General features: G+C 50.8%; 1 protein-coding gene across 1 annotated transcript; it reads left to right on the top strand.

Moving 5' to 3' along the window:
• The first annotated feature begins 10,399 nt into the window (after positions 1-10,399).
• On the top strand, positions 10,400-23,132 carry LOC123017619 (retinal homeobox protein Rx1-like). The gene is given in 4 exon segments (XM_044419095.1): positions 10,400-10,518; positions 21,900-22,150; positions 22,691-22,987; positions 22,989-23,132. Coding segments are annotated over 3 exon segments (684 nt in total). The 5' UTR covers positions 10,400-10,518; positions 21,900-21,907.

Raw genomic sequence — 23,132 nt, forward strand, 5'->3', positions numbered from 1 at the left:
CCTCCTGGAGGAACGGGATTCTCGCGCCAGCACGGCCACGCACCGCCACGCCGGCCGGACCACAAACCGCGCAGGAAGGAGGCTTTTGGATATCCTTTCTGAGCCTCTCCACGTGCGATTCCGGTTGATCTCCTTCTGTCCTGTGGAGTCGGGCTTGCCGCTTCAGACAGCAGATGGACGTGCTCGGCGCCTCTTCATCGCTGCTGCCCTGAGCCCTGATCCGCGCTACGGAGCAGCCCTGGGAAAGCCGCCGGTGTGGCGTGCCCTTTCGGCCCCTTCCTTGCCTCCGTTGCTCCCACACGCGCCCTCCGGCGGTCCCGACAGTCGCCCAGAGCGGCTCCGCGCATTTCCTGAAACCTGGCCCCGTTGCGCTTTCCCCGCGGAGCAAGCGAAGGCGCCTCTCCATCCCGACCCTCCCGCGGCCTTCCTGGCTCTTCCTCACTCCCTTTGCCTCTCCTTCAGAAGGCCCCGAGATTAAGAATCGGTAATGAAACAATGAGCTAATTAATAAGACCTGATGGGATTGATTACCGAGCAGAATAACTCTGCGCACCTCTCCGAGGTCCGAAAAGCGCGTCAGCCACATATTAATTAATCGGCTGCCTCCTCGCTGCAGGGCCCCTGGGAGCGACAGGCGAGGGCTACAGACCGTGTGGAGGCGCATGGCCGGCCAGTGCCGGAGCGGCCGCGGCGCCCAGCGCTTCGCCAGAGGGCTCAGCCCAACCTCGCGGGCCCGTCGGCGCAGGGCTGGTCCCTCGCACCTGCCCGCGTCTGGGATTATGGCAGCGGGCGAGAGGACGCGGCAGGTGTGCCGGGCGTGCGGGGGCTCCCGGGAAGTAAGCCGGGCGTGTGCGGGCCGCGCGTGGGGTGGGTGGGGAGAGCCTTCCCACAGTGCTGCCCTGGGAGGAGGAAGCGCAGCGCTCGTGGCCCACACTCCTTAGCCCCTGAGAAGATGAGCCCGCGGGGCTCCCTGCATGCAGCCCCTGGGGCCACTGAGCCATGGCCGGTCTTGTGGGGCTGGGGCCTTCCTCTAGGCATCCACGGGAAAGCGGAGTGGCTAAATGTGGAACAGTTCAGCTTGACCTTCTGGCTTTCTGTGTGCATCAGGGCATTTTGCTCGCAGGTGCTTCCCTTCCCGGTGCAATCTGGAAAAGGGCAACAGCAGGACACGCTCACATGGGCCACGCCAAGGAGGGCAAGCCCTGGTGCGAAGAGAGGCCCCCCAATGTATCTGATGCAGTGGGGCGAGCAATGGGGCATGGAGGGGAAGAGAGAGGCTCTTGCCATCATGGCCTCCTAACCCTTGCCTGCTCCCCCGAGCCTTTTGGCTGTCCTCTGCTGGAGACTGGATACTGGGTAGGTAGCTCCCAGAGGAAAACTCCATCAAGGCGAATTTGGTGGTGGTGATGGCACAGGGAGGCATATTGTGCCAACTCAGAGAGCTCTCCAAGGCTTGCAAGGGGCAGAACAAAATTGGCATCCCCCATGTGTTTGGGTTATAAGATGCAATAGCTCAGTGTCCTCTATAGAAGCACCCTCTGGAAGTGTTGGACTACAACTTCCATCACCTCCAGCTGTATCAGAAGTCAACTGTTCATAGGCATGGATGGGTGGGCCACACCAACCAATTTCCAGAGACAGTGACAGCCTCACCTCTGACGGGTCACTCCCCCAGCTGGGCGTGCGAATGCAGAACCCCATCGTTTCTGCATAAAGCCGTATCTGGTGAGGGTAAGGGGCCCTCTTGCCCGAGTGCTCTTTCCCTGGAATCTGCTGCGTGAGAGCCACAAGGCAGCCCCTGTGTTGAGGAAGGACACCCCTGCACAGCTTTCCTGGCCAAACGGCGTCCCAGGACCGAGCCTCCTCCTCCACAGCTTTGTCGGGGCTGCCCATTGCAAAGATCACTTTCGGCGGCTGTTCCCTGGTACCGGCATTTGCAGGTGGTACAGTCTCCCTGCCCGCCTCAGAGAGGCCCTCCTGACTTCTTCACGAGATACATGTAGATGCACCTTTCTCTTCCAGCAGGCATGATCATTGATTTTACTGCTTGCTTTTTAATGTTTTAATTTTAAAAAATGTTGGCTTGCACTGCTTTGATTTCACATGGACAGTAGCCATTTTGTCAGGGTTGGGCTGGTTCTAAGATTGCAAAGTTTCCCAAGGGTGTTGCCACTTGGCTAGGTGTACAGCCTGAACAAAGAGCTACATGAAATGTTTGCATGGAATGGCTTGCATTGCGTGCTGCTGTCCCCACATCTCAGGAAGGCATGCTTCCAGCTGTCCATGAGGATTGCACAAAGATGGCTTTCCCTTTGCCGCTGCCTGATTCTTCACGTCAGACTCCTAAATTCAGTGCTAAATTGCACTGGCATGCAGATGACATGCTGCCGGGCAGGCACAGAGTGCTGCTTTGCGCCCCACATGTCCCCACACACACACAGGCGGGGAGAAAAGACCCCAGGTGGCTTCAAGATAGGTTCTCATCTGTGAGATATTTAAAATCCAATTTCCCTTCCTGGGGTACCGATGATTTCATAGCTAGAACAGCAGCACCCATGAAGAGAAGTACCAGCCAAACATACTTGGTGGACGTGGGTCCCTAGGCTCTCTGTGTGCAGTGGGCAATGGAGTGGAAATGGCACACAAAATTGAGAGAGGAATGGAATGGAGTATCCAAGAACATAGCCTCAGCTGGCCAGAAATTTTCTTTGTCCAACACTTTTTGTGTGCATCTGTTGAGCCATTTTGCACCCATCCAGCCCATAGGCCTATCCATCAAAGTCCTCTTAATGAACTAAACAAGTGATAAGTCCTGCTAAGAGCAGGTCATGTGACCACTGCCCCCCCCCCCCCCCAAATCACCCTGGTCCAGCCCTGCTTCTCTCCCCAATCTTTTGCCCCCATCCCGGTAAGCTGACACAGCGTCCCAAAGAGCTGATCGGCTTTGGTGTCTAATGGACTTAGCTGAGTTTAAAACTGTCATTTGAGTGAACTAAAGCTGTTGATACCCCGCCTGGCACCTCGTTAGCCAATTTGCCATCAATTAGGGTAATTGGGAAACTAGCAAAGGAGTGTAGCATTAATATTTTAAAGTGATGAAGCGATTACCAGGGCTGGCCTAGGAAGGAAATCAATTTGCTATCTTGTACCTTGAAAGGCAATTATCATAATTTCCTCAATAATCACCCTCCACCCCCCCCCCCCTCCCACTTCCCTGACTCCTCCTCTTCCTCCTCCTCCTCACTCGCCCAACACTCTCCTGGAAAATACCTTAAGGAGGTCAGACGGGCAGCGGATGCCTGTGACTCCTGTACTGGTGGGGCCTTTGATTCATGGCAGTGCTTATTTTGAGCTTCACAGCTCTTCATGGTGATGAACCTACTATGGGGGTGCATAGCAGTACCACAGGAAAGTTCAGACTGAAAGCTGCAATGGAAAAGCAGTCCCCCTGACACAGGGGTCCCCATCCGGGGCAGGGAGGAGGAAAATGGAAGGCTTGCACCACTGGAGCCAAGCCAAGGGCAACCCCACTCCATGACTCAATTTACTGGGTTCCTGTCAGCCCCCTTGTGCTGGAAAGCCCCCCCCCATTGCCTCGGCCCCACTTGCTCGATGAGGTGGACAAGAAACAGCTTTCTGAAAGGAATTCAAAGGAGAGGAAATGCCAGAGGAGCTCTTTTGAGCTGTGCTCAGGGTTCCTGCACTGACCTTACTGAAACGTCCTCTCTGGCTTTCTGCCTGAACTTTAAAGGGGCGGGATTCACCACTGTGGGAGCCTGCCTCAAAGTTCAGGCTAAAACCCAGAGTGGGTATACTGCCCCCTGATACCTAGAGAGCTCACCAAATCTGGATGTGAGTGGAGTTGAAGGTTTTAGCAAAGCTGGAAAAGAAAACGCACAAAAGGGGTTGGGGAAGGGGATGTGGCCACCTGAAACCCCTGCTAGCTGGACTGGGACCCTGGGCCAGTGCACCCCTGAGAGAACACTGTCCTGGGCAAATCAAACTGTTACCACTGTGGTGCTGGAATGGATGCCCTGACACGAACCACCTGCAAGCAGTGGTCAAAATTCTTGGGAGCATGATGTGTGTGTGGGGGGGGGGGGGCACAGACAGTCACTGCGTTTTATTTATCTGTGCAAAGTATTGCTGATATCTGGCTCCCAGACTGTCTGACAAAGACAAACAATATGACTTGTTTTCCACACATAGGTCTGCAGTCCAAAAGCCATGGTGGAAAAAGAAAAAGGGAATTGGGAGTGAGGGGGAAAAGAAGAAAGAAACTTAAGCACCAGCTGAGCCTTCCCAAAACTGGCATTCTTGAGGAGCATTGACCCACAAGTGTGTCTCAGTAGAGCGCACTTTCTATGTTCCCATTGAAATTAGTTATCTGTTCATAATGATGAGGACTAGACCCTTAGTGTATCAATTAATGGAAGGGCCACAGCTTAGTGGTTAAGCACCTGTGTTATCTGCAGAAGGTCAGGCTCTGGCATCTCCATATAGGGCTGAGAATGACTCCCCACTCCATGCTCCCTTGGTGGGCTGCTGGCCAATCTGTGTAGGAGTTGGTGTGGATGCTGTAGCTTCCTCTTTTAACTCCTCCTTTATTTATAGATGAAAATAAAAAATAGCCCAAAGAATATTTAGAACAGGATGGCACTGTGGTTAGAATGCTGGGCTAGAACTGGGAGAACTGGATTCTAGTCCCCATTCAGCCATGAAGTAAGTTCTCCAGGTAATCTCAGGGCACTCACTGACTCTCAGCCTAGCCTACCTCGCAAGGTTTTTGTGAGGATGAATGGAGGAGGAAGCCCTTCTAAGCTGCTTCAGTCTCCTTGAGAGAGGAAAAAAAGCAGAACTTTTACATCAAGATACATAAAAATCAATATGTAAAAAGCAGAGCCATTAAAGGAATTAAATTCCTTTAATCCAAATTTACCAACCAACTTTGGATTCATCTGGAGGTCAGAAAGACAGCATCTTCCCATCACACACACCTTCAATTTCAGGTATTTTTCAGGGTCAACTGTGCAACAAAAATGCATATTAAGTCCAGGAATGCAAGTGGCTACAGTGCTTTCCCTTTCCAAGAGTGGCAGGTCCATTCTAAATTGGGATGGAGCAGAGAGAACCGCACACAAATGGACCCTGAGAAGTAACAAGGATCGGGAACTGCTCACTTTTCCCATTCCTGGGCCCAGTTCTGTGCAACAGCAGCAGTGGGAGGCAAAAGAGAGCGCTTCAGGCAGAAAACAGCCCTGCACAAGCAAAGCAAGGACTTCTCATAGGAAACCTTGGATTGCTGCCCTGTGGTTAACATTTGTCATTCAAAACACTGACAAGCGAAAGATGGTGGAGGACTTTTTTCAGCCCCAGACTGATATGGAAAGGGCAGCATAAGTATCCTTTGGCATGTCTCGGAATGCTCTGAAGCAGTTCTTCAAAGAATGTCTACAAAAATATATCTGGTTCAGAAGAAAACAGCCCCTACTGCTCCCCCGCTCCAGTATTATAGGAAGGGAAACAGCTTGCAAACAGTTCAATGTGCTAGGCAAAAAGGCATGGGTGTGAATTTTGGTGCAGGCGGAGTTGCGGTCTTTTAGAGAAAAAGGTCTTGAGAAACCTGGAACAAGAGGAACTCCAGGCCAGAAAACTGCGAAAGGGGAAAAACTGAGCTGGACAGCCAACTGTCCTTTCAGGTGCTGCATGGTTTGGAGGGTCACAGTGTGGAGGAAGAAGCCAAATAGGTCCTGGGGGGACCCCTGACAGGGGCCCCTTCCACAGCAGGCTCTTGGCCAGTGCCCAATCATGCCCACCTTGGGTGCTCACCCAGAACAAGCACCATATTTCTTGTTTGATCATATGCCACATGAAAGCATACCAAGAAAGGGAGAAGGTAAAAAAATCAGAGTGAGGATAGTAAGATAGAGCAAGACTTGGGAGCAGAGATGCACTGAGACAGAAGACTTTGTGTGTGTGCATTGGGGAAGGGCCAGTGAGCAGGGAGGCAGGTGGGTGTCCGTTTAATTCTCATCACATCAACCCTGTGAGGTGGGTTGGGCTGGGAGTTTGTGACTGGCCCAGAGTTGCCCAGGGACTACATCTCCACCCAATATCCCTCTTCTCACTAAGCCATAATGACAGTCGCTGCAAGAATCCCAAAAAATATTCCGCTGCGGGGCAAGCTTTGGGGTGACAGAGGGGGATCCATTGAATTTGGATGATTTTGGCCAGGGTACAAGTTAACCAATACATTTATTTTATTTGAGATTATTTCAGTGTGAAATTAATTGGTTAGCTTTGCTTCCTGTGAAATGCCAACAAATCCTAGTAATTATTTCTACCTTCACATGTGTGATTTTTAAAATCTTTTATTATGAATTTAAACAAAACAAAATGAAACAAATGAACTTGAAACTTCACAAAGAAACAAGGGGAAAAGTCCCTGGAATTAATAAAAATTGTAAATATTAAAAAGCAGCATAATCCAGATTTATCCTTACATTTTACCAAAAGCAGACCAAATCGCCATAAATATGTCCAGTTGTAAGGGACATCTTTAAATCAAAAGGTGAGTTTCTATCTTTCTGGTTGTAGCATCAGTCTTACAGCTGTCCAAAGGGCATGCAAAATCCATTTACGTTGGCCAAGTTTTAATTTCCAAGAAACAAGTAGATAGTTAAAGGGTGCAAGTAGATTGGAAAATATTTGAGTGTTCCAATTCAAAATTCACCCATATTATGGCTTCCACCCGAGTTTAACATCTCGATCGCCCAGTACCCAGAGGTCTTTGGGCAGTTTACATCACTTTCTAATAGGACCTTAATACAATGAGAGCACCATAAAAAAATTTCCATAACAAAATCTTTAAAATTTCAAACAGATATCTCTATTAATAGATAGAATTCTAATAAACATTCCCAATAAGTAACAAACTTTGGATGCCACCAAAACTGTCATTCAGCTGACAGACCGTGGGAAGTGCAATCTGGGCTTACTCATAAGACCATCAGGTAGATGTGATTCCATGCAGTTGCGTCCCTGAATTGCAACCTCTCCAGTGCCAGCAACCCTGTGCCTGCCCCACTTGCTCCCATGGCTCCATCACACACAATATTCTGCGTGGAGCAGAGTGATGGGCACTCCTGGGAAAGCATGAGGCCCAGCTAAGTGTGGGGAGTCCACTGCAAGTCGATGGCGGTTCAGCCGGGAGTGCTTGCAGCCGCCTTTGGGGTTCCCTGCCCTTACCTTCAGCCTCCAGCTTTAAACAACCAAACAAGCTGGGTGGCTCACAGCACAAAACAGGCACCTTATGGAATTCCACACATGTGCGTGTGGAGCTGTGCGCTTCTGGAGAAGGTGTTGCCCTTGATCTTCATTAGAGCCCTGCGGGGTTGGCCAGGCCACCCAACCCCAGGGTAGCCCCGCAGGTGCTTGGGGGCCACATTCCACTCATGGGTGTGGCCAAAGGCAAAGGGGGTGGGGCTCCCCCCCCCAGCTTTGTGCAACTTAACACACTTGGACCCACAGCTTGGCTCTCTGGGGCACTACTTCATGCCTGGAGTAAGGCAAAAGCAGCCCAAAAGCCACATGTTCCCCCATTGGCCCGTGGCTGGAGGGAAAGATGGCAGGGCTGGGGCTGGCCCTGGGCTAGCAGATGCTTCCTGCAAAATGTGTGCATGGCGGCCTGGCTTTGAAAGATAGGATTTAATTGCGTGCATTTTTTTAACCAGCCTTTGAGATGTCCAGCTCTTCTCACCATTTTCTCTCTTTCCCTCAGCTTTGCGGGTGGACAGCTTTTTGCAAGTTATAGTTAATTTAATGGAAACATAATTTAATCAATTAAATGAATTTAAAAGGAACCCGTCTCCTTGGGACAGATGGCAGGAGCTCTGGGGTGGTGAAATCTAACAAAATTGTCTTCTGGCGCAGCAGGGCCAGTCCTGGACTTTCTCAAGTGCATTGGTGCTCCTGCGGATGCTGTGTGTGCATGTGTGGAATTCTTGACGTGCTCAAAGACACTGTCTTCTCAACCCTGAACTTCAGGAGCAATGTTGAACTGTGCTGGTGAGAACATGGCACAGAAGAAGAAGATGCTCTTGCAGGTGCTTAAGAGCAACAACATTTGCACAAGTTCATAATGTTTTAAATCTGAACAAGGAAGTTTAAATTTGGGAATCTAAACTAATCCTTGAAACTTATTTTTTTAAAAGCAGTATACTTCAAAAAACATTCACTAGCCAGATTTCTAAATTTCGTTTCCATCCTGTTGCACTAAAATGTCAAAACCCATTCAAGTCTCCATCTGATGCTGCTGTAAAATATGTGAAAATGAATCAATAAAAGTGGGCTTTTTTGTGGGGGGGGGGGATGTATTCCAGTCAGAAGAACCAGCCTCCAAATCTTGATTCTCACATTTATTTCGCTTTCAAATAAACTGCAGCCTATTGATTCAATGCCAGGATTTGAACCTAAGAACATGTGTGCAAAGTATGCCATGTACTGCTGGACTCTGGTCTATCCACTGAAAATAAGATTCCTGTCCTCATGGTGCAGAAAGAGGTGATATAAAAGGAACATAGAAATCTGACTTATCCCCGGTCATATATTTTTACCAGTTATATCCACTTAGCTCAGCATGGACTGCAACCCATCATGCCTGAGGGTCAGAACCGAGGGTCAAGGAGCCTTCCCACGCTCTCCACTGATGGGTTTTCCCAGCCTGCCTGCAGCTCCTAGCAACAGAACCTGGGACTTTCCTTGTGCAAAGCAGCTGCTCTGACCTTGAACAAAGTAAGGCTCTAGGTCTCATGGTTCTGAACCAAAGTCTGCTTTGAGCTGCCTTTTCCCAGGCCAGCTCATGCCGGTCTTTCTCAGGACTGGCTGCAGCGAGGGTGGGGAACTGCCATCACCAGAGGCCAAGCGCAATGCCAGGGAACCGGCATTTTGGCAGGCGGGGCCAAAGAGGGGGCAGGCCAGAATGCAGCAAATGCTGGTGAACTGCAGCTTCAAGGCCTTGTGCCCGTCTCTGCGAATGAAGGGAGGCAGTTGGACCCCAGGAGGGCTGGACTGGTCCCTGGACCCCTGCTTCCCACAGCCAGACAAGACACATGCTGCCCTCAGAACTTTTCTGGCAGGCTTTACTTTGAAGGTCTGCAGGGGCGTCCAGGGGACGTGGTTGGACGCCTTTGGCGAGGGCATTCAAGGACAGGCTGGACATGCCCATGGTGGGCATGTCGTGAGCGGAGCCGGCTGGAGCCGGGGGTCCAGCTAGATGGCCTGGGAGGCCCCTTCTGACTCGCTCTGTTTCTCTGTTTTGGGTGGGGAACAGATTGTGTGGCTTACACTCTCAAAACACCAGAGCCGGGGTCTCCAGCTTGCAGAGAAACATTGGGCTGCCTGTCTGTGCCACAAACCCCTTGCGGGGCCTGCAGGAGCTGCCCGTTCGGGCGCTGTGCCGTTCAAGTGAACCCCGGCCAGGCTGACAGCCAGGTGTGGTTTGGAGCCCAGGGGGAGGCAGTCTGGCAGGTGCCGGGGATGTCCCCCTTCGCAGGTACTGGGCTCAGGTGCCTCATCATACTTCTTGTCAAGACTCTCACAGGTCCAACGCTTTCTGGACCAGACAAGCAGCCTGACCCACCTGGGCAGTGCCATCACAGGTTCTGCACAATCCATGCCCCGTTCCTCGGCAAGGTAACTGGGTCCTTGCCAGCGTCGCCTGATGTGTGCGAAGTGGAGCCAGCTCTCATGGGCAGTTCGGGATTCTCGCCTGCTCCACATCCCCCCCATGGCACAAATGTGGCCTGTGCCATGGATGGCCCTGACATACATACCACGGAGAGGGATCCATGCGGACGGCGTGCCCTCCCCACCCCGCTGAAGCCCACGGGCATCCCCGTCCCTCCCCCAGCACTTTCTGCCCAAAGACAAAAGCAATTGCTTCTGCTTCAGGGGGCAAGGGTCTCCTGCCAGCACTGGGTGCCCCCTTCTTTTCTTCCCCGGCCTTCTCTCGACTGTCTTATTCTTCCCTCCTCTCTAATGAGGGGATTACAAGAAAAGGCCTCCAGCAGGACCCTTTTGTGACCATCAAGGGGTGTGTGTGTGTGGGGGGGGGAATGTGGCGCATCATTAGAAGCCTTCTTTCCCCCTTCTGCTGGATGAAACAGAGGGACACTTAGAGCAATTACTTATCCAGAATGTAACTGTCAATCACTCTTAAAGGGGAAGGCCCACCAATTAATAACCCCATCGTAATCCTTTGGACTCATTTCCAATCTGCGGCGTCCAGTGACATCTGCAAGACTAAATAAAGATTTCTTCTCTCTCTCTCTCTCTCGCCTTCTCCTTCTCTGGGGCTTTGCGCGAGGCGGGATCCGTGACAATTAAGGCGCCTAACCAAGAATTTTGGCTGCCAAGCGAGAAGATTGGTGAACAGGCGAGACCGTGTGTTGGCTTCCCCCGCGAAGGGACCATCAAAGTTAAATACTTTCCGTGCAAATCCAAGCAAGGCCTAGACAGGTAATGGAGGTTTGGCTCTTTTTAATTTGGTCTCATTTTCCTCCGATTTTGACAGCCGTTAGTTTACTTCCTGTGTCAATCGATGTACTCCAACTGGGCAAAGGGTCATGCAGTCCCATAGCGAAGGAAAATAGGTTTCCCTTTAATTTCAGCACTCCCTGAAATTAATCTGCGCACTGTCCTGAAAAGATTGGTGGTGGTGGTGGTGGTGGTGGTGGTGGTGATATTGCCAATTTATAAAGATGCCTGGGGAATAGGGACAAAACTGGTCCTCCCATGCACTGGGGGGCATTTACTTAATTTTTGCAAGCAAAGACAGGGAGGGTCCACTTTTCAATCCCTCTCCCCCATTATGCAACCCCAGAAGAAATGCAAGTATTCCCCTTTAGGGTCATGCTGCCTCCATCAGCGCATGACAGCCTAGAGAATCTGATATCTGCATTTTGCTCCTGGTTGAAGCACTTTCCACCTTACGGAAAGCAGACCTCCACCCCAGAAGATTGTCTTCCACAGCCGGGAAGTTTATTACTCACCTCTCAAGTATTAAGGGGCGTGTGTATGAGTGTGCGGCGTGCAAAACAGTCCACCTCCAGCCCCACCACTCACAGTGGTCCAGAACCTGCCCCTCCTTTCCTGGCAGAATAAGGTTTTTTTCCTTTTAAAGGGAGGCCCAAGGATGTATTTTAACAAGAAACAGAGATCGCAGATAAATAAATCCCTCTGAGCTGGCACATCTTGCAATGTCTTTCCTTCCAATCTTTGAGCTTAAGAACTTAAAGCCAAAACTGGGGGAAAGGGGGGGGGGGGAATGACGGCTGCAGAGATGGTGCTTTAAAATGGGGAAGAAAAGAAGGAAGAAGCGAGCAGACAGTCCCACACACAGAAGCAAGATGGGCCATTCAAAGTTTTGCTGGAGGGAAATGGCCTCTTTGGGCCACATCATGGCCAGCCCTTCATTAGAGCAACTGAGCGCCTCTGTGGGAGGAAGGGTGTGGATCATGGAGGGTCCCTCTGCCCCACTGGGGGATTCCCTTTCCCCAGCACAAAGGGCTCACCCCATCCAGCGGGTTGTCCTGGTTCTCTGTGCAGCATCTGGGGGGGTAGGAGAGGCTGCCATGGTTGCGAGAGAGGCAGGGTGTGTACCTCTCCCCAATGCGAAGCTGGATGCGGTTCGGCATCTTAATAGCATTGTAACAGGAAGACAAAAAAATAGCAAGACACAGTAAGAGTAGCTTCAGTTAATTGATAAATTAATTTTTATTGTTCCCAGTTCTCTTAATAACACTTCTGCAATGGTTGTTGTACAAAGTAACATACAAGCCCCTTGCTTACAGACCTAAGGCCTCAAACAGCCCTAAAAGAGCAGAGAGCTGTAAAACAAACAAACGAATGAACAACCAACCCCAGGAACAAAACATGTGATTTGTTAGATACTTTCCGAGCCATATTCTCACCGCTCCTAGAGGACCTGTAGCTGCGGATTCTGTAATACACTCTTTCACAGCAAGAAAAAAAGGTGTCGCATTTCTATGATCTTCCTAGGTAAAGAGGACATAATGGGTTAATTCATTCATTGCAAAGATATCAGTAAAAGTTTTAGAAAAGAAAAATAGTTTCCAAAGCCCTTTTGTGAGGTCTGTGAGCCATCCAGAGACGAAAGTGATTGGATGGGCTAGAAATATCCTAAATAAAATAATAAATAGAATCGATCAATAAAAACAGATGAACTTCAGCAAAAAGACATCATGAAGAATAGCAATAAATATTTTGGTATATATTACTAAGAGGGAAAATAATAGCAAATAACAACACTAACAACAAAAGCATGAAAGGGGGCTAAGAAACTGACCTCTGGAAAGATTGGAATCCAGGGAATTCACCGTGGCCGACTTTTTCTTCCCAAGGCCTGAATCTAGAACGCTGGGGCTGCATTTGTGGAAATGAGGCAGGGTTGGAAGGGGAAAGAATAACTGACCCTCGGGGAAACTGGTTTTTGTGGGTGCAATTTTGCATGCGCTTCCGAAGCCAGAGGGAGCCGGACCGCAAGGCCAAGTTTCAAAGCTGGGCATCTCAACTAGTGGTGTCAAGATGCCATTAAGGGCCGTGCTAATTAGTGTGGGGCTGACTAGACAGATCAATAAGCAAGTTTTTAAAATTCTTAGACTTCCTTCCTTCTTCCTCTCCCTGTGGCTCAGTTTCCCACCAGGCATTTCTCTTTCTCTCCTTTCGATTCTTCTTTATTTTTCATCCTCCCTGCCGCCACCAAAGCGGGCTTCCATTTCTTCTCTCCCCCCTTCATTTTCCCTGACCTTCCTTTCTTCCAGCACATCCATCTCACCTGTCTGTTGCAATAGCCAAGCTGGCAAACCGTAGCCCAGCAAAATCCTCACACCCCTCAAGCAAAAATGATGTCTGACTTAGTTCGAAACCTAGCCATTTAGAAAAAGAGCTTTGTGAGGACAGTGAAAACACCTGCTGGGACAGGGTCCCCTTGGCTGCCCACAGAAGCCCGGAGGAGGTTGCAGGAGAATCAGGCAGCTCTTGCTTGGGTGGTGATTTGAGACTCCAGGGGCCAGTCCAGAAAAGACCCCGCTGTTGTATGTACTCCTCCTTGCTGGGGGTCTGTGTGTGCACTGTGTACCCCGGTGGCTCTTGTCAGATGTGGTGGCATGGCTCTTGAGTAGACCAAGACTGTCATTGCTGGATAGGCCTTGGACATGAACCGTGTTTCTTGGGCAGCTTAACTGGGGAGGAGATATTCTGGATGTACTTTTGAAGGTTAATTAATATTTATTTCTGGAATGTGTTCATTTTTTTTACACACATGCGCAACACACATGGTTCAGATACCCTCACTTGACCAGGAGGATCCTAGCCTCTTTAGACACAAGAACGCAAGCTGCCCCATCCTGGTGCTCAGGGATCCAAAAGAAAAACAAACAAGTATCTCTCAACCTATTCTACCTGGCAGGGTTGTTGTGAGCATAAGATGGTTGGTGGGAAGAGGGGATGCCCATATCCTTTTCGGAGGCAGGGAAACATGATTTATGGAAAGGCAGCATAGCAATATCATAAGGGAGGGAGGTTTGACCCCTTTGCTAACTTTTCACATACCTGTACGGAGCTGATCTGCATTTCCCCCCAGTCCCTTCTCAGTCATGAAACCCTCTGGGTGACTTTGGGGCAGATTCTGACTTTCAGCCTAACCTACCTTGCAAGGTTGTTGTGAGGATAACATAGAGAGGGGGAAGACCCCCCCCCATTCCTTGCAGGAAACGAGTGGGGGAGGGGATTGAATGAACAATCCTTGGCCTTTTTAGGTAAAGCTCAAGAAAGACGCCCTTCCCTAGCGCCCCAGGGAGCCATTGCTAAGTAACCGGTACTGAGTTAGATCACCCACCCCTGCATCTCAGTAGGTGGCAATTCCTATGTTCTTATTTAAATCAGCCATTCATTCATAACAATGAGGACTAGTCCCTTACTTTACTCTTTAAGGGAAGGTCTGTAACTGAGTGGTAACCCACATGCATTGCCTGCAGAAGCTTGGAGGAAGTCTGGGATTGGAAGAGAGGAGGTTCCCTGTGGCTCCAATCCACAAAGGGGACTGAACCCAGTGTGGGATGCTGCTGGGCTGCGGGTTGATGGGTCTGCGAAGGAGTGTCTTCTCACTCGCTACAGTGCAGGATTAAGAACATGCGACCCTAAGAAGAGAAGAACCCTGGTCTCACCGGGGCCAGTCAGGTGCCCCTGTGGGAAGCCCACAAGCAGGACATGAGGGGAACAGCACCCTCCACCCATGTTCCCCAGCAACTGGGGCACATAGCCATGCTGTCTCTGGCCGTGGGCATAGCCTGTAGTCACTGGATACTGGCCCCTCCTCTGGGAATTTGCCCAGGCCCCATCAAAGCCCTCCAAATCGGTGGAAGCGAGCTCCATCATGAGACTGTGCTGCATGGGAACACTTCTCCATCCATCGGCCCTGCATCAAGCCAAGTTCTCTGCCTCTTAGGTCCTTGTCCCATGTGCTCTTTCATCCTTGCTCACTGACCCATACCAGAAATACAAGCGCCTCCCTGTTCCCATCACCTTCTGCACATGCCTCCACTCACACTGTCCAATCTGTATCCCTCTCATAAAGGACCGGGATGGTGAGTGATTTTGGGCCATGCCTCTTCCATTATCTGATCCTAGCCATGATAACAAGTTGTGGTTAGTTAACCACCAATAAGCCAAGAAAAGAAGCTACGATTTGCAGTTTACTTGTGAATGATGGGTTGTTTGTGGCTAACAAACCACGGCTTGTTATTTTGGCTGGATTCAGACACATGGCATCCCATGGTTCATCACAAACCATGCCAATGCACAACCAGTCCCTGGATGTGTGTGATTCTGCTGTGTGTGTTCAGTCACTGGAAAATCAGCAAAAGTGGAGAAGGTATATGCATGATAAAGAATAAGAAAAAGAAATACAGGACTTTTCTTCACTGAGGGGGTCTAAGGAGGTGCTTGGTGGCACAGTCCTCAGTTTTATAAGAGATCCTGGATTCCGTTCCTGGCATTCACAGGTAGGCTTGGGATGAAACCCTGAAGAGCTGCCAACAGCTAGCAAGATGAACCCAAAGTCTGAACTGGCACAGGGCCTCTTCCTCTGTTGCTGGTTAAATCTTAGAATCATGAGAATTAGAGTCTTAATTTGTTTTTTAAGGGAAGGGCCACAGTTTGATTGGCTCACAGGAGGCATGAAGGGAGGAACAAATCTGCCAATGTTGTACTCAATCAGTCACTCAGATTTTCAATCTTAAATTCAGTTCGTGATTAACTTTGCAGATTTTCCTTTTGTTAAAATCTGCACGAACATTCATACATATTTTTGTTCACATTTCACCTAATGCATGTATTTGTGTATGTGGCGTTCCTCAAGATAATGCATTTCTAGCCAGCTGTTTTTCTAATAGGATGCACTTGTGAATGTTCCTTTCATTAATATATGCATTTTGGGGTATACTGAAATAACCTTTGTGTGCCTTTTGGGGATCTCTGTTGCAACACTGGGAAAAGTGCCAGTTTCAGGGAATAGCAGCATTGTGGGCCATGTGCTGGGAGGGTGCAGAACCATTTCTACTTGAGGAGCATTCCTGTGGTCTGGGTGGGGCACGTGCCAACAGTGGACAGGACCAAAGGCGAAGTGCACAGGACCAGAATTTCCATGTCCTTTACCTCAAAGGTCTTGCTGCTAATAACAAAGGCCTGGGAGAGACATTTCCGCACCCTGGCATGGGGGAAGGCCAATGATTGCATCTGGAAGAAGGATGTCAGGCAGGACTCACACCTCTGGAGATGCGCCCCATGGGCGTATGGGGAGGATACTGGGCGAGGCGGGAAGGGGAAGGGAAGATGCTACGGGAGCAGGGCCCTGGTGAAAGGGAGCAAGAGAAAGGCGGAAGGCCTTCTCTTGGAGGGCCACCAAGGCATGGGCACAAAGAGCAGGCGGGGCAGGCGGGCACCAGCTGCCAGGGATCCGATGAACTAGCAGGCTCACACAGCTCTGGAAGAGGCTTGCAGCTGGAGAGTCACCTCCACGGAAAGACCCGTCTGGAGGCCGGGCTTGGTTGCCTGCTCACCTGGCAGGGCAAGGAGCTCCCTTCATGATATGCCAGCCCAGCAGAGAGCCGAAGCTGATAAAGCCTGGGTTATGTGAGGCCTGCCTGGAACGTCTGTCTCTTTCGTTGGCCTGAGGATGCTGGTTGTAGCCCAGGGCCAGGCCAGCATTGACAAGAGATCAGTCTGGGGAGCCTGGAACATGGGAAGCCGGGAGCCAAGCACAAGAAACAGGGCCAGTTCACGGGGTGCAGCTCCCTGGACCCCACTGTTTATAGGGAACTGGAATGCAATGCACTAAACAGGCTGGGCCATTGATATTTTCCTAACAGTTTCCAGCTCTCTCTTAAATTGAACACTGCATGGGTTTTTCCACAAAAGCAGCTCAGAAGGAAGGGTGCCAGTGTGGTGTCGTGGTTAAGAGCACGGGACTGGGACTCAGGTGATCTGGGTTTGAGTCCCACTCAGCCATGGAGCCAACTGGGTGGCTTTGGGCCAGTCACAGACTCTCAGCACAACCCACCTCACAGGGTTGTTGTTGTGGGGGATAAGATGGAGGAGGAGAATGATGTAAGCTGCCTTGAGCCCTTTGTAGGAAAAAGGCAGGATATAAATCAAAGGGAAAAAAATGGATGCGAGGAGCAAGAAAAAGAGAAGAAATATGAGAGAGAGAGAGAAAGAGAGAGAGAGAGAAAGAGAGAGAGAGAGAGAGACCAGTGATCAGCCATTTCCAATCCTACACCCTCCTTGCAAGCCCTATTGAACTAGATGGAGCTGCGCTTGCGGATGCAGAACAAGTGTTGTGCTCTCAGGGCATGCAGTTGGAGTCTTCCATGCAGAGCGCAACTCCATCTCAAAGCAGAGCTTTTCTACAAAGGGGAAATTATTGCGTGCTTGTCACTGCTTACCACAGGGGTGTCCAATCCACGGCCTGCGGGCTGCCTGCGGCCAAGGATGGCCATGAATGCGGCCCAACACAACATCATAAACTTACTTAAAACATGATGAGATCTTTTGAGGGTTTTTTGTAACTTGTGTAGTTCTCTTTTTAGATGACAACTTCATGTCACAATGCCATGTAAAATAAACATACGTATGCTCTATTTGTACGCATGCGTGGCTTCAGTTTTACAGCAGTCTGCAGCTTCCATTTGTGAGCAACTATTTTCAAGAATGAAGCGCGCTAAGAGTAAAATTAGAACCAGAATATCTGATAAGCACCTTGAGAACTCGCTGAGAACTGCAGCTGCTTCCATCGAACCAGATACTGATGCATTAGTTTCTTAAATACCATGTCAAATATCCCACTAGTTTTATGTTGCCTTCTTTTCTTTTACTTTTATAAAAAGAATATCAAAAAATCAGTGAAATTTTATTACTTAGATATGTTCATTTTCTATATAGGGATTGCAAACTTGGGAGCTGCTCAATGTTTTTAAAAGACTCTCCAAATGGGGTGCCACATAATTAGGATTATTATGTGAGGACTTTTTAGCTTATCTGTGGTGGCAGATATAATGAATATTATGCCAGACCTATTTTTTGTTCATCAGTTTTCGTTAGTGTTTGTGTATTTAATATGCAGCTCCAGACAATTCTTCCAATGCGGCCCAGAGAAGTCAAAAGGTTGGACACCCCTGACTTGCAGGGTTCTTTAGATGGCACAATGACTCTCCAGGTTCATGTCTCCTTCTGAACACCACTTTTCTTTTTAAGGCTACTCCCCAACCCACAACTGAAGCAGCGCAAAATTTTCTCTGAAACTGAAGCAAACCTATTTTCCTACCTGCACAGTTGCACTATAGCATGTCACCCAGAGGACTCAAAAGCTTTGTGCACTTTTTGATCTGATGGCCACAACCAAAGCAAAAGATGCAGTGGATTAACAACCTCGGGTAGAAAAGCTTATAGCACCAAAACCTTTCATGTTTAATATATTAGTAACAAGTAGCAAAAACTTTAATATTCAGCAGGATTTAATATGCTGAATATGGAAGGTTTTACCCTTAAAATGAGTCTTAAAAAGCAGCAGTAACATGAATTAATTGATTTGCATTGAGTGCTCTCACCCAGTCCAGCTCTGCCACATAGCAATCTGCAGTGCGTACACCAAGATAAAATTGATTTGTCTTTTAGGTGCCACAGGAATCTGTGCTTCAAGGTGGGTTACCTGAAAAACGAACATGGGTGCTAAGGGAGGCAGAGGTTAGAGCATTGGACTGGGACTCTGGAGATCTAGGTTCTGGTTCCCACTCAGCCATGAAGTGGGGGCAGCACTGGGTCAGCCCCTGTCTGCCAGCCTAACCTACCTCACAAGGTTGTTGTGAAGATAAGACTGGGAGCAGGAGGAGGGGTTTGACAAGCCACTTTGAGTTCCTGGAAGGAAAAAAAAGGCTTGATATAGAAGTCATAAAAATTCCACTGGAAGCTCAGGTTCCATTGAACTTCAGCATTTGCAGCTGTTTGTATGTTTAGCAGCTGCCAGCCACTAGCAGGAATGATGAGTTTTGTAGTCCAAGTCATCTCAAGGGTCTCAGGGTGGGATGTTGGAAGGTTCCTGTGGAGACCAAATACTCCAAAGAGCCCGCCACCCAAACACCCTGGTGGGCAAAGCCCGCCTCTCTGCCATCCCTGACAGTCATTACCTTCTCAAGGGAAATGGGTCGCTTTTCTTATTGTAAAAATTCCCCATGGATTACGTATGACAGCCATCTATTTTTATTTATTTATTTATTTAAAGTTTTTATATGCCGTCCCCTTGCTATATAGCCTCGGGACAGCTCACAGAAATAAATAAATATAATACAATACAATTAAAACCTGGAAACACCTTGGCTGCACAATTAAAACCTATGAATATTAAACATTGTTAAAATATTGTTTGAATAAAAAGGTCTTAGCCTGGCACTGAAAAACGAATAACGATGGCACCAGGCGGACCTCTCTGGGGAGTGCATTCCACAGATTTAAAATGTTCCTGCGAGATTCTTACAGTTTTAATGTAGATAAACTAATCTCAGCCCAAGCACCACCATGGAAACATGACGGAAAGGGTGGGTAAAAAGCTTAGCAGGAGAAATATCCCGTGGCTTGTGAAAGATTTGCTGTGGCCAGGCTCTGGGCCTCTAAGCAGAGCACCACTAGGCCCAGAAAGCCCTGGGTTCTACATATGCACAGAACACCAGAGGGCAAAGTTGCTGCTTGTTTCAAAATGCAGCTCAAGAGGCGAGTGGCCCAACTTCCTGTTTGCAACTGCAGCCCATCATAGCAGCCACGAATGGGACAAGAAAGCAAAAACTCTCCCCCAGCATTTATAGAGGTAGACTTCAGCTGAGCATGGAGGTTCCACTCCTGTACAGTGGCCAAAAGACAGGCTCCTGCTGCAGCAGCTTTAAGGCCTTAAAACAGAGACTGACAGTTGTCTGATGCGACCCCCTTCTGCCCTTCCCTGCGTATTTGTTAGATGGGTTTTTTTGCCTATCTGGCTGACATGTCTTGGAGGGGAGGGGAAAGGAAAGAGACCTCAGGATTACCCACACCTTGGCCGCAAAATATCCCCTTTCTGCCCTCTCTGAATTGCTTTCCAGCGTCGGAGGGCACCCTACTCGGTGCGTTCTGCACTGGCTGCGAAGGCAGGGAGGGAGGGAGGGTGTGGAGCCAGCTCCTTGCTCCATGGCCAGAGCGCCATCTCTGGCGTTGGGTTTGGGACTCTGATCTTGGGGTTGCTCCCACTGTTGCTGCGACATCTGGGGACCTGCAGAAATTGCCCAGAGTTGCAGCCCCCTGTGCACCTTCCTGGGTTGCTCCATTCCGTTCCCCTCGCCCTCCTCTGATTGTGCAGGCTGTTTTCTTCCTTACTGGACCAGCCGGCCACTCCGTCTTGGTACCATCGCGTCTTTTCCTGCGCAGAGAGACAGGGGGCCCGTGGGCCAAATTCCCTCTTGGGGAAGGTTCTGGGGGACAAGCCCAAAGGCGAAAGGGGTGGGGGCAAGAGCCACAGGCTGTTTTAGCGCCCTCCCTGTCAGCAGCCAAGCCTCTGAGAAAGCAGAAAGTGTTGCACAAAAGCTCGGGAGGATCACGGAGGAGGAGGAGGGGAGACCACAACGAGAACCCCTCGAGGGGTGGAAGGGGAGCCCTGGACGGCTGGGTATGCCCCCCCCCCCCGCTCTCTGAAGTCTCCACATTTGCTGTGACTCTTGCAAGTTTTGGGTCTCTTCTTCGAGCGCCACACTTGGCTTTCTCTTTGTGTGTGTAAAGACAACATGAAGGCACAGAGGAGCCGAGGGCTCCCTCCGGCTACCCGGTCCCTTCCCTCCTGCAAAGCGCCGCTGCTCGTTCAGGTGCAGAAGGACCCGTGCTCAAGTGCGTCTCAGGGTCATGATAAAGGACTACAGAGCGGGCAACACGTTTCTCCAAAAGGTCAACAAAAATCTACACTCAATCCAGCTGCGCTTTGTGCTGGAGGCAGAGAGCATGTCCCGCGCATTCCAGACGACAGCCCCGCCGGGATTTGAAGGGAGCGGCTGTGCCTGCCCTCACCCTTCCTCCCTCCCGACTAAACATCCCCGGGCTCTTCACTTTCCCTTGCAGGACTTCTTCTCCACGCCCCAGCCAATCTATCGATGCCTTACAGCGCCTGGAACAGAACGCGGTGCTCCAGATACGTTCCAACCAAGACCAATTCAAGCTGGACAAGGACGTCCCGTGCCTTGGTAGCAAGAGTCTGCTGCTCCTGCAGCCTAAAAGTGTATTTGACTCCTTTGCCACAGCGTCACTGGCCCTTCCTTTCTCTCCCAACGAAAGTCCAGGCAGCCCCAGCCACGAGGGCCTTTACTGGCACTGCGGAGCAAGCAAGGCTCCACAGCTCCCCAAGTCCTCCAGCAAGCCCAGGATCAGCCTCTGCTCATGTAGAGAGTGCTGAACCCAGCCTGGATCCTTCCCTCCAATCCTCCCCTGTCATTCCAGGGGGACCAGCACAAGCCCCCCCCCCGGGGGGGCAGGGACCGGGCAAGACACCGGCTCTCCCACCCCTCTGCACTCGCAGCCGGCCTGGGAAGCTGCAAGCAGCGACCTTGAAGAGGCTTCCACCCCTTAGACCCACCTGCCCGCCCACCCCCCTTCCTCAGGGTCCTGTCAAGATTCCCAGGCGGTGGCACGGATGGCTCAGGTTGGGAGGATGCCTCGGGGAAGGCTGAGTCAGACAAGGCTGGAGCCCACACTCCGATAGCAGGATGGCTGCTGTCGGGGCTGCACCTGCTCTGGATGAAAGTCGGTCAAGGACGCCATGGGACCTGGTCTCCCTCCCGCCTGTGGGAATGAGACGGGGTGTGGGGGTGGGAGGGTTCTCACAGGGAGAACATGATCCTCCTGAAGGTGTGGACCCAGGGCTTGGCGTCACAGCTCGGGCTGAGCCAATTAGGGGCTCCTTTCCATGGTGCCCCACCTTCCAAAGACCAGCCCCTGAGGTATCTAAAGAAGTATTTTGGACAAAAGGGCGCGGAAGGGAGTTAGCTCTTCTCCTTGTGCATGCTCAGAGGCTGTTGAATGCTTAGATCTCCTGTACGGAATAAAAACCCTCACAAGAAGTGCTGCAGAAGGGATGACCAGCTCACACTGGCACCTTTGGGAAGACCGTGAAGCAAGTGTGCTACAAGCAGCCCCCAACCCCTTACCGCCTTCCAGCCTCCCCCTTTTCCCAACCCCCATGTTTGCCACCCTCCAAAGCTGTTCAGCTCGTTCGGAACAGGCAGAGTCCAGCAGTCTCTGGATGTTTCCTCTTGCAGCCCCTGGCATGTTCCTCAGCAAATGCGAGGGGGAGCTCAGCGAGCTGCAGAAGGGGGAAGACAGCGAGGGCCCCACACCGGAAAACCTGGACGAGGAGCAGCCCAAGAAGAAGCACCGCCGCAATCGCACCACATTCACCACCTACCAGTTGCACGAGCTGGAGAGAGCCTTTGAGAAGTCCCACTACCCAGATGTCTACAGCCGTGAGGAGCTGGCCATGAAAGTGAACCTGCCAGAGGTCAGAGTTCAGGTAAGTGAAAGTGGGGAGCTGCTCTGGCCTTTCAGGACCCAGAACTGATCCACCTAGGCCCAGGCAAAGAACTGTCGCTAGTCAGTTCCAGTTGCCTGAGGTGCTAGATTTCTACATGCAAGCTAATTGGTTTGGTTTTAATTTCATGGGGGAGCTATCCAGTCATGAAATGCTTCTCCTCTGGCCTGAGAAACACAATCAGCGACGTCCTTTTCCAACCTGGTGCCCCCCAGGTGCCTCAGGCTGTGATGCTCTTCACCCCTGGCCATGCAGGTTGGGATGTTGCCCAGTGCTTCCCAAGGTGGGAGCACCACACTGGGGAAGCTGGGATTTAACAAACAAGCCAACCACCCTGCATGCAGAATCCCAGCCTGCCAGGTCGCAGGAATAGAGTAGCATTGCCACTGGCAAGCCTTCCAGGTGTCACAGGGTGCCCATTGTGCCAACATGCTTCAACAAGCAGTTACAGTCTGGCGGGTGGGTCAGGGAGGCTTAGAATGAGCAGCTCGCCTAGATGCCATTTCGCTTCTCCCTTTGCAGGTCTGGTTCCAGAACAGGCGAGCCAAGTGGCGCCGGCAGGAGAAGCTGGAAGCCAACGCCATGAAGCTCCATGACACGCCCATGCTGTCCTTCAACCGGCCGCCCATCGCAGCCAACCTCGGGCCGATCGGCAACTCGCTCCCCTTGGACCCATGGCTTGCATCGCCCATCTCCAGCGCCACCACGGTGCACAGCATCCCGGGGTTCATGGGCCCCACGCAAGCCCTCCAGCCCGCCTACGCCGGGCACTCCTTCCTCAACAGCCCACCTGCCCTGCCCCAGGGCATGCAGCCGATGCCCCCCCCCAGCGTACCAGTGTGCCACGTTTGTGGACAAGTACCCCCTGGAGGAGATCGACCAGCGCAGCTCAAGCATTGCCTCTCTGCGGATGAAGGCCAAGGAGCACATCCAGACCATTGACAAGACCTGGCAGCCCATCTGA

This window comes from Varanus komodoensis, unplaced genomic scaffold (assembly GCF_004798865.1).
Source record: "Varanus komodoensis strain SLA01 unplaced genomic scaffold, ASM479886v1 scaffold99, whole genome shotgun sequence".
NCBI classification, from domain to species: Eukaryota; Metazoa; Chordata; class Lepidosauria; order Squamata; family Varanidae; genus Varanus; species Varanus komodoensis.